Source organism: Puntigrus tetrazona, chromosome 6 (genome assembly GCF_018831695.1).
Source record: "Puntigrus tetrazona isolate hp1 chromosome 6, ASM1883169v1, whole genome shotgun sequence".
NCBI lineage: Eukaryota > Metazoa > Chordata > Actinopteri > Cypriniformes > Cyprinidae > Puntigrus > Puntigrus tetrazona.
The window spans coordinates 3738783-3751189 of record NC_056704.1 but is presented as its reverse complement, the minus strand read 5'-3'; the positions used below and the strand labels follow the sequence as shown (position 1 = coordinate 3751189).

The 12407-nt window shown below is 36.0% G+C and overlaps 1 protein-coding gene across 2 annotated transcripts in view; it reads right to left on the bottom strand.

Annotated features, from left to right (window-relative positions):
* Window positions 1-12407, bottom strand: part of palm3 (paralemmin 3) — a 36133-nt gene that overhangs the window by 6811 nt on the left and 16915 nt on the right. For both annotated transcript variants that reach the window (XM_043242602.1, XM_043242603.1), the window contains exons 2-4: window positions 6230-6284; window positions 3863-3943; window positions 1374-1492 (exon numbers count right to left, since the gene is read on the bottom strand). In XM_043242602.1, the coding sequence (XP_043098537.1) occupies window positions 1374-1492; window positions 3863-3943; window positions 6230-6277 (248 nt within the window). In that variant the 5' untranslated portion in view covers window positions 6278-6284. The remainder of the gene's footprint in view (window positions 1-1373; window positions 1493-3862; window positions 3944-6229; window positions 6285-12407) is intronic.

Here is a 12407-nt window from a genome sequence, read left to right as displayed (position 1 = left end):
CTGATCTGCAAAGCAGGAACTTCAAATATTCCTTCTCACTCACACGCAGGAATAGAAAGATATTTTGGGGGATAAAAACCCATCACCTGCTTGGTGCTCCGGTACTCTGGCAGGAATAATTAGGGGTGTTTGCAGAGGGAAGTGACATTATTACTACTGTGCATAGGATTACAGATTCGAACAAACCTTGAATTATTAAACTTCAGCTTGTAACTTATCTGATGCAGCAGTATAGATGTTGTAAGTGCTCATGGAAGACGTTTATTTATTTAATAAATTTAAATAATTTGGCAGCTGTGGTCAAAATTATTAGCACCCTTGGTACAGTAAATAGGAGCAAAGATGCTGTAGAAATAAATCTGTCTTGTTTATCCTTATGATCTTTTATTCTAAAACAAATCACAAAAAATCTAACCTTTCATTGGAGCAAAACAACTGAAAGTGGGGGAAAATCACACTGGACACAATTATAAGCACCACTAGAAATTCTTATGAATAAAATGTCTCTAAAGTATATTCCCATTTATTTAAATTTTTTAACTCACTGTGGGCATGAAATTGTGACTTCCTGTTTCACAAAAACAGCAAATATGATATAAAATGTACTTATATACCATATATTTGGTACTTTATATCTTTACTCTTTCCTTTTATTCTTTTCACAGCTTTGGAAAACATGTCTCTGGTGCTTCTCTAGTGCTTTTTGCATAACTCCTGGTCGTCCACACCAATTTTTGTTACAATTTCATTCTAGGAATTAAAGTCTCTGCGAGCGATCGTACAGTTGTGGATATATTTGTGTCAGCTCAGCTATTCGACGCTCCGTTCATGTTGCTGTCAAGGCCCAGAAAAGTGCAAAAGACATCGTCATTCAAATCAAAGCATAAACACACATAGAAAATGTATCCTTTTGTTGCGGCTGACACAGAAAAGAGTATGCAGTTCGCGTGGATATTCTCCAAAATGGCTCGATGCTGAGAGACGCTGAAGAGATGAATACAAAAAGTATTCTTGTCGCTTCATAGCATTCAGATTGAACCACTGATGGTAGAAGAACTATATGTGATGACGTCTTTATTACTCTTCTGAGCTTTGACAGTGTTCATTCAGTCACAAGCCTCCTGGTTTTCATCCAAAAGATCTCAAATATATATCAGAATATCACAAATTTGCAAGCAACAACCCAAAACATAGTTACAACAATCAATGCACTAAAACACTCTAAAACCCTTGCGGATGTGTGGAAACATGCTTAAAATACTCAGAAAAGCCTTAAAATTGCACAGCAATGTGCCAAAAACAATTCAGATCACCTCAAATAAACATTTTCTGGTAACCAAGCTCATGGTTAAATACAATATGAAAAACCGTACTTGTTAATGTGCGTCTCTATCTCCTGAGCCTTGCCGCCCCAGAGGGGTGATCGAGGTCCTGTACTGTCAGGAGATGTAGGAGGTCCTTCCATCAGCCACTGGTCTCTGAGGGACTTCCTCTGCGAGAGAAACAGGGGAAGGAGCAAGAAGCAATTAATGCGGCGACACATTATTTAAATAGATTTCTTATCAGCGGTTCACACTAACAGCCAAACAAAAGCATTGCAGCATGCTGGTTTCTGGAGCTTAAAGGCCTATTCTCACCAAAAGTTAATATTCGCCATAAAAACACACAATAAAAATCTGTGTATTAGAAAGCTAATGGGCAAATGTGACCAGGACGTCAAGGTTAGGCTCAAGCTCCCAAAAATAACTTTGTTCTTGTAATGTTGCTTAACCGTTGCATGGTTTGACTTGTTGAAGACCACCCTGAAATCTGCATTAAAATTGTGTGGCTTCTAATCAATGTTTTTAAATTGTATCTTTCCGTATACTTCTGAAAGTCAACAAAGTAAACTAGCAGATGTAGGCAAAATTTACATTCACTGCTGACAAATTTGTATATGCAAATGTTTGTCTAACAATATCTTTAAAACAACAATGACTAGCTTGAGCAGGAAGCATAGTTTTATGGTTTGCTATGTGTGTGTTTAAATAAATTAAAAAAATGTTCCCAAACATTGTTGATGGTCAATTAATACACTTCTTGACAGCGGTTCAAATCATATATCTATGTAAGTGTTTTGTCCATGGTACAAGCTTTCAAGATTAGGAAAAAAAGTAAAGTTGTTTGATATGTAAAACCTCAACTTCCTGTTTCAGAAGGAGACAATACAGCAAAAAGAGGAAAGCGTTTGACTAACCATTTGATGTGGTCTTTAAGTAAGAAGGTAGAAAAGTTACTGTGCACTAATTCTGCTCTGTAAAGTCTAAAATGAAATGTCCTGCTGAGCGTAATGTAATTCCACCTCCAGCAAAAACATGTAACAACAGATTTCTGAAAGGTTAAATCAGGACCATCTAGAGTGTATTTCACTAACAATGAAACATGGCTGTTTGTATTCTGACACATAGATTGACGGGGAAATCCAAAATGTGCTTGAAAGTGCAACCGCCAGCTGCCAGACAGGATGTGATGTGCACCATTGAAACTGAAAATATATATGTATGACTAATGCAAGATAACACAAGACAGTGAGATAACTTTATCTACATGCATGATTTGATTGATTATAAAGCCTGAATACAAACACAAACACAGTTTCTTCTAGTTATTATCTTTTCCAGTGGCGGCTTTCATGTAACAGTGGTTAAGTAATACTCAGACATTTCAACTTTATTGTGATCAAATTAAAACACAGTTCCTTACTTTAGTTTCCCTACTTTTCAAATTTACTTCAAACCAAATAATGAATTTGTACAATTTTGCTGTGAGATGAACAAATGAGGACTCATCTGACATAATGTGTGGAAGCCCATTTCTGCCACGTAATATTATGATCATGATTAATTATGACATAAAAAGTTTCAGTTATTATTTAAACTTTGTCATAATGACAAATGTAGACTTTAATGAAAAAAAAACACTTTAATGATGTTTTCTTCTCATTTTGACTTACTTTCATCATTTGCTTTCCTCATAGACATTTTCTCACAATTCCCGACATTCATTCATCATTGATTTAGCATTTTATCGTTTCAATTTACCTTAGAAATGTTATTTACCAAAACATGGAAATAAAATAAAAAATATGATTTGAGCTGTCAAAACAGAGCAGTCAAAATAAATAAAGCTGTCTTTGTGAATACATTACATATTATTTCTAAAAGTTTTTTTTTTGTTTGTTTCATTAAGAATGTTTATGAATGACTTGATTTGAGATGTGGTGGAAATGATTATGTATCTGAGAAATAATGCTGTCAGGCATGCGTGACACATGCTGCGGTGCATACATACGCTTTTGAATATTTTTAGTGGTTGTGAAATAACTAGTACTGTGAGTGTGAAAAGTTTGCTTTAGGATATTTTTTTTCAACAAGGACAAAAGGGCCAATAGTTAAAGAATGTACACACACACACACAGTGTATAAAAAAATTTGTCTTGGAACCAGCAGAGTAAGAACACAAAGGAATAGGAAAAGGGAACGCCAATCTGGAAATATTATGGAAACAATGGGGAGACAGAGAGAGAGAGAGAGAGAGAGAGAATGTACACACAAGCATGAAACCTTCCAGGATAACATTTAAATTCTCAAGAAGAGAGTGTGTGTGTGTATTTGTATCCACTGAATGATCTTGTGTTCTACATGTGGCTCTGGTGACTCTGTGCATTTAGTGTTTTGTGTGTGTGCATACAGGACTACATTTGTGAAATTCCACTCTACTTAACACAAACGTGACCTGGAGTGTCCGGCTGCAAAACAGGGTCACAGACGTACGGGCAAGCGTGTGTGTGTGTGTGTGTGTGTGTGTGTGTGTGAGGTCACACCTTGAGCTGCTGAAGTCTCAGTCTCTCATCCTCAATTTCTCTCTTGGCTCGCTCCTGTTCCTCCTGTATCCGCCGTTTCTCCTGAAAGCAGAAAATATCACAGGCTTGAAGTACACATAAAACACTTCTCAGAATGTTCACACAACCTAACATGCTCCTTCCTATACTGACACGTACTTTGCTTTAATGCGGTTTCCCGCTAGCTTGATACATTTCAGTTCTGTCAGGGGACATCACATCCACCAAGGTTTTTTTTATTTTTTTATTTTTTTTCCCCATGAAATCACGACTTACTCTGCACTCTTCAGTCTGTCACGCTGACTGATAAAGGCTTCCACTCTTATAATATTAGATGTTAGAATGATATCTGAAAGGATGATGTGACACCGAAGATTGAAGTAATGGCTGCTGAAAATTCAGTTTCGTCAACACAGGAATAAATTATATTTTAAAATCTATAAAAATAGAAAGCAGTTTAAGTTGTAATAGTATCTCTGCATTTTCTGTGGAACAATGTCAAGGTTATTGCATTTGAATTAAATAAATACTTTTTTTTTCAAAACCATAAAAGAAATAGTCACACTCTAAACTTTTAAATGGTAGCATATTTCGTAATCATTTTTAAATAACCAATAGGTTTTGGTAAGATTTTCTTACACAGTCATGAAATGGAAATAAAGTATGTGAAACCTCTTTTTTTAGAAATAAGGAATCTCCTCCCAAAGAGTGTATAATTTAAGAAGACATAATTTTCAAAAACCAAGAACTCCATTTTTATTACTTTTTTATTCATTTTTTCCCCCATTCCATGTAATATTAATCAAACTGCAGTTGGGTTGTTTTGATTAAGTAATAATGATTTAAATACGAGTAATTTACAAAGCTAAAGTTCATTTAAAGTATTTTAAAAATATATATATTTTAAATGTTTGTTTAATAGCAAAAGCAGATAACGCCAACAGTCATATTTTGGTAAGAGCAGATAAAACACATTTCATGTTTTAGAGAAAAAACCCCCACTAGTTTAATCTTTGTAGCCTCCTCTGATGACAAACGTTATTGTTGTGATCACAGACTTTATGGATGAGATCACACACAATACATAGAGCTATTCCCTCACAACTGGAATGCACTGCTTCTTTAAACGTTCAGTGAGGTTCAAGGTTCGTTTCAGCTTTTATTTATTTATTTGTTTGTTTGTTTTCTGCAAATTAAGTCTTTATATGTAATTTTAATATGCCAAAGAAAGAAAAAAAAAACCTTTCAAGTGTGCGTGTCTGCAGAAACGTATCATCTCTCAACCTGGATTGTATTTCTAAGCTGTTGTTGTCTGTAACCGTAAGCTTTTAATGTTGGTGCTACATGTCAAAATGGTGGATTTTGGACATAATCAAGCACTGAGCCTGATTTGAATCATATGAAATGCTTACTAAAATGCATTCAGAGCACACAAATGTTTTGTATGACACCGAGCGGGTGATCCTTGGGTTTTTGCTGTTGTCTGGTGTAGTTTTACCTGGTCTGGACAGACTCCATCACACTTAATAATTCAGGGGCCACGGAATGAGTCGTGTCCACATCTAACACCAGTTTCCATGCCTAAGTGTGTTTGTGAGAGACATGCTGTACACTCCTCAAAAACGTCTTTGTTGACATCCATGATCCTTTTCAGTGCACTGAAGATTATTGGTCGCACTTTGTATTAGGTGGCATTAATTACTATGTACTTACATCAAAAAATAAGTACCATTTTTTATTGTGTTCCTATGATATTGCAAAACATTTCTGCTGCTAGTGAGGTGGGATATGGGTAGTTTAAAGGGTGGGTTAAGGTGTAAGGGATGGGTCGACAGTGCATTTTTAAAAATATGACTACAATGTAAAAACATGTATGTACACAATAAGTGCACTGTACCTAATGATTAAATTAAGTGTAAGTAGTTAATTTCACCAAATATAAAGTGGGACCAGAATCTTTGTAATTAAAAAGCTTATTTAAACGATTAAACTTTTCACTAAAAGGCTCTTTGGAGAACCTAAAATTCTTTTCTGTCAAAACCCCCTTCGGAAACCTTTTTTTAAGAGCGCACCAAATACAGTCTATTTATTGTCATGCATGCTTCTGTTAAAAGCACAATTCGTAACGCTACCTCTGGAAGTCCACAGGTACTGCAATAATAAATGTTGTCAAACAGCGGCAGGCTCTTAATATGATGGATGTGTCTGTATGTTTCCGCGTGACACTGTTTGCAGGGCTTAAGCAGCGCTGTCATTTAAATGCTGAATTAATCCGCTGCATGCTGTTGTCAGGTTGGGCTTGTCATATAATGATATATTAAATACAAGCATGTTTTCTGTAGGACATACCGCTATAGCTTTCAGTCGCTGCTGGTACTTCTCTGCTTCATGTTCCATCCTGGACCTGGAATATAAGAGACATTGCATTATTTATCCCAGTAGTTTAAAATTTGCTTTGAAATAGAATCGCATGAGCTGTTTAGAATTTGTGTAATCATTATGAAAATATTTCTAAAAGAAATGAACACTTTCATTAATTAAGGATGCAATTTTAAAAAGTTATAGACATTTATAGGCCGGTCATGATAACAGCTTTTTGTTGTGTAACATAGTGCCCTAGAAATAATTGCAATAAGCGATATCATTGTCATTTTGAAGCCCGTTTTATGCCACTGAATATATAATCAGAATGTAACAGCATAATAATGCAATAAGGCAACAAACTTTACATTTTTTCAAGAACATTTAGATGGAAATGAAGTATCAAAATATTAGATACCTTAAAAAAACAACATTAAATGACCATATTTTTACAAAAAGTGCAAAGAAACATGCACAAAGAACTTGCATTGAAATTTTATTAAGGCTGCACACTATTTTAAAAACACACTCTCTTCTTAGCAGTCAGATTACACAAAGGCACAGATCCCTAAACTTTTTTTTGTAAAAGCATTTTTCATGTCATGTAGGAGAAGCTGCAAAAGTGGAGTGTAAAAAAACATGGTGACATTCATTTTTAAATAAATATAATGGCTGACATATTGCATCACCAAAAATTACCTCAAGGTTGTGTATATAGTGCTATAAGTTTATATTTTGATTATTGCAACAGGCTTACATACAGCTTACATACTATGAGTCAGTTTATGTTGATATTCAAGTGAAATTTCATCTTGTGCTTTGTTATTGGCTTGTAGCACTTCTCATAAAGTGCTCCCACACACTTAATATCATGCGTAGATGAATCTTAAGTTTCCCTTTCTAAGCACGTACCAACAAATCTTTGTTCTTTTGCTCATTTTAACTCTTTCTGTTCAGTGTTCGGCCATTTCTAAAGCCAAGTCATAACTTTTATTCTGCAAGGATGCATTAAATCGATCGATAGATAGTGAAGTAAAGGCGTTTAAAAATGTATGCATTTTTAAAAAAAAAGTTTGTGGGGCGACAAATCGGCATCATGTGACACTGCAAGCTGGAGTGATGCTGAAAAACCAGCTTTGCATGAGGAATAAACTGCATTCTAAAACACTGCTTCTCACGTGACTATTTTTACTGTATTTTTGATGAATAAATGCAGATTTCGTCCAGCTTTGTACTGTTACAATATCAGTAGTATGAGCAAAAATATCAGTGGTATGAACCAAGATATCTCTATTTACTTGTCCTCCAGATCAAACCCATTGAATTATGGGTGTTGAAGTCTTCCCATCTGTTCCAGCACAGCCCTTGTTTCTACATGAAGCACCCCAAAAATGTTTCTGCTGCTCAAAAAGCCAACTTTTATTAAAACCCCTTCTTGCCAGGAGTGATTTAACCCTTTAACGGACTGATTTACATTAGTTCATGCATTTCCTGCAAATCAAAATGCATACATTTAATATTTTATTATATACTGACTGAGCAAATATGAAATGCTTTCAGGAAGACAATTCATCATCCTCACAGATATCATACAGGCCTGAAGGGCTAACGACGCAGGAATTTCACTTTCAGCTGAGAACAGAAGCTGTGTGTTCCCTTCAGGTCACGTTCGACTCGGCATACATGAACACACGCAGATTGAGTCGTTTGATCCTTGTTGATGTTCGTACCTTGAACACCCCGCAGGAGAGAGAGCCCGTTTCTTAAGCAGGGAAAAAATATGGGTGTGTATAATAAATATATGGAAGTGCAAAAGCTAAACAGAATAAACCCACCTTTGTCTGAGTTCGTGCCAACGAATACAGCCGGACCAGTAAATACAGGAAGATTAAACAAAACGCTTCTCTTTTCTTTCTGACTGGCTTGTTGCGGAGCTTGTTTTGACATAAGCTGTGGAGACCTCCGGGTTTTTATGGCAGGGAATCACAGGACTTATAAAGTCTATGTCAAATGAGGCCTTGACTGTGACAAAGAACCTTCCTGTGTCTCTCCTGCGCTTTGCGAGTGGGGAGAGATATGCTTTTACCAAGAATGAAAGTGTTTACTCATCTTCTTCCCCAAGGCTAATGGGTAACTTCCAAACTGCCGCGAGGGGAACAGGCTGTCTCATCAGAGTTCTGGAGACAAACTTTGCCGAGAATAGCACCGAGGAATAAACAAAAACGAGCCTTTGATGATTCACTCTCTTCAGGTCTCAACAGAAAGTTCGATGCTAATTAAAATGTGGAGCTCTGCGTATCCGTCAGGCACAAATAAAGAGAAGAGGAAAAGAGAGAATTAAAGACGAAAAGGGGAAAAAATGCGACTGAAAAGGCGAGAAACAATGGGCTTCTCTGCTTTCTCGTTCACACCCGTTATTATCAGGTGCGTCCACCCAAGCTGTTGCTATGGCAACGTGCTTCCATCTATAAAGGTGTACTGACACCAACACCCGTTTAATTAGTATTGTGACCTGGAAACTTAAGGGGCTAAATTATATTGCAATTATATAATATGATAAACATTTCGTATCTTATAAAGCTGCTATGCTGATATATGCAGCAAACGTCATCTTTATGCATTTATGTTGTGTTTTACAGGGAAAGAAAAAAAATGAATGAGACGTGATTTTAGAAAATATCTTGAATCAGTGATTTACCCCAGTGGCAAACAGATCTGTTTAAAGCATAAACCTGACAAGATTTTGTTAGATTGGATAAGATGTACTCTGAAGTCTTATGTGGCATTTACATGAAACCATTTTAAACTAAAAATAGAATATTCTTTTTCGGGTGTTCATTTACGCAGCAATGTGTTTTGGGGTCTGAAAATGCAAACTTTTGGAAAAAGTTATAAAGTGCATGTTTTTGAATATGCTAAAGTTATTGTCTCCGTGTGAACTACCAAAATGAGAATTTGTGATATTGGTGACGTCATGCACATGCAACATATAACGTGTTCAGTCTATAGTGACATCATCAACTCCTGTCATGTGTAATACAGCGTTTTTAGTCGTTTGTGTCCGGTTGGACTGTCCGTGCAAAAGCGAACAAAAATAATAAAGATTTTTACGGTTAAAATGTGTTTAAAAACTATTTCACGACAAGACTGGTTTTCAGAGAATGCCTTTTGAACATGCGTTAAACCATATATCGGAAGTTTAAACTAATGTGGTTTAAAATGCATGATTTCAACGCAATAATGATAATCAGAACCCTGCTGTAATTTCGCAGCTCTATTCTGCAAAAGGTGGCATGGAGCAGCGTCACATTTGCATTTAAAGAAACAGGCACCAAAAGCGTTTCTGCTTCCACTCAAAATACGCGTTTTCAAAATGATATAATAAATTATATGTAGGGTATTTTGTGCTAAAACTTCACAGACACATTCTTTGGACACCAGAGACTTGTAAGACACTCTGTAAAAAGGGGCACAATTCACATTTAAAGTACAATCAGCTATTGTTTACTATACTTATTAGCATAAACAAGTGGGAACAACCTGTCAGTGCAGTAAGAAAAAACATGCTTGTGTTAAAAATACACTTAATTTTTAACATCTCATGAAGTGTTGCTTTTTATCTATCTTGTTTTAAAGATTTTTACTGGAAATCAAGATGAAAAAAAAGACTAATTAAGGAGTCATTTTTGCAGTGCGTGGGAGTATTAAAACTACTAACTAGAAGCTCATGACTGTATTCTTCAAATGAAGTCGTGCTGCAGAGCACTTGTAAATACAGCATTGAGCAGAAATGACATGGTTTTGGGTCAAATATGTGCGCTGGGGCCGGTCAGATGCAATGTATATTTACCCTGCTGGAGAGCAGGCTTGACTGACTGACATACCCCACTGGAAACCGTGAGAGATGAATGGAGCCTCAGGGGGAAGGGGATCATGGGAACTGAGATGAAACAGTCTCCCACCTTCAGATACACACACACGCACACAAACTAGCACGCCCTCCAACACTAATATTCACAATTTTCAATAGTTTACATGAAGGAAGGCTGAAAATGTAGCGGTAAATATAATAATGGCTCTTTTATCATAGCTTTGCCGTCGTAATCTCCACTACCTATCCTCTGAATTATGCACGCTCATGAGAAACGGCAGTAAACCCTGAGGAAACGCGAAGCGAGTCAGCACTGTCTTGGAGTATTTACTCTTGAATACTCTCCCATTCTCAAGACTGGCTCAATGTCAGCTTCACATTTTAGAAAGAAGTAGTTGAGAAACGAACAAAGCTTTAATATCCATCCTCGCTACCACAATCACTCCCGCTCCCGCTTGTCTGCCAGGGCAGTGCTGTGTAGTTGCTAAGGTCTCGAGAGCGGTTGTGCGCTCATGTTGCTAGGGTATTTTGGTGATTGTAGGATGGATGCTTGCTAGTCAAAACAGCACGCCCACAAGTCTCTCTGATATTCTGGTCTCTGGATATGGGTCAGGTCTGTGTAAGTATAGATTTTTTTTTTTTTTTGGCCAAAAACCTTTAAGGAATATTCTAGGCTCAGTACAAGCACGATCAACAGCATTAATGTTGATTACTACAGAAAGTAATTTGGTAATTCATTTAATGACTTAATTAATTATCGCTTTGCATCCTTTTCTTCTTCTTCTACTTCAAAATAATAAATAAATAAATCACTATACACTATAAATAAATAAGCAAAAGGAAAACACAGGTAAATCACCTATGAAAAAATAAAGGAAATTATTTTAAAATACTACAAATTTACAAATTTTACATTTCTCAACCATCAAAATTATTTGTGGTAATCTACATTCAATAATAATTTCACAGCAAAAAGCCACACCTCCACAAACCAAGTTGCATAATTTCATGTCTGTGGCACAAACTGTCAAAGACAAGTTATGCTTCGAAATGTAATATTTAGGGTAAGTATAAAAGTCCCGAAATTTGTTTTGCATTGATACAGAAATACAGAAACAGTTATGCCTTGGCAAACAAGAATAAAAATACAACATAAATTAAATACTCATTCCCCTCGAGCTGAAATGGCATTCGTTTTTCTGTGGATTGTTCGTCTATTTTCTGCCTGGGTAACTTCTTTATTCATGATGCGTTACTAAATGTACAGAAATCAGGCTAATAACTTGGGCCGTTAGCGAGCATCAAATGACAAATGTGACAATCCGAAGCAAATATAGAGCAGTCATGCAGAAGCCACCGGAGCTGATACAGTGTTATACTTCCCTACCACCCTGCACAATTTCTGCTCTCATACTCTTCATTTTCATAAAGCTGTGTGAGTTCACCTCATTTTATCCCCAGATGACTGAGCAGACATCCTCCACAGCTGTGCTATGACCCAGTGTTTGGCTGAGTGAGCTGTCAGCCATGACTGTACTCTGTGGCGATGAACGGTGTTGCTTTATGTGTGCTTATCGATAAAGCACTCAGGTTTGGTAACCTTAGCAACAGCTGAGTGTAAAAATAAGATTTTTTTTCTGAGCTGTGCTTCGAGACTTTCCAATTTGTTGACTTAAATGTTTAATTTTTTCATAACTCTTTTCTTAAAATAGGCCTTGATTTGTAAAAACTTCTTTGCACAAAACTGTTATGACCTCAAATCACAAATGCAAATATATTTTGACACGAATCATATATATATATATCTCTAACATAGTAAACTTGCTTGTTAGCTCACCTGGTACAGCACTGATACAGAGCCTTTGAAACATGATAGTATTCCCACTTTGTGATAAAAAAGTAATAAATACAACAGAACACAAAGTCAATATGGTTTCTAGGTGTAAATGTCTTTTATTAGCAATGTTTAAGTTACAAAATACAATTTCCTACAGGTCGCTTTTACTTTATTTATACTTGTACTTTATTTTCCAAAGAAGATGCTTGGTTTAAATTGTTCTGCTCCTAACCACTAGATATATAATGTATAATTAACTTTTATTGTACCTTCTGATCATCTTGTTTAAGGATGTTTAGATGTTTTGTATTGGAAAAGAAGAAGAAGAAAAAAAATTCTGATGAAGATTTAATTATTTAATTATTACAGTGCATTCAACATGTAATGCCATGACTTAATAAATTTAAGACTTCCTGCTCTGAGTTAAGACCATTTAAGGCTTTTAAGGCTTTGAGGCC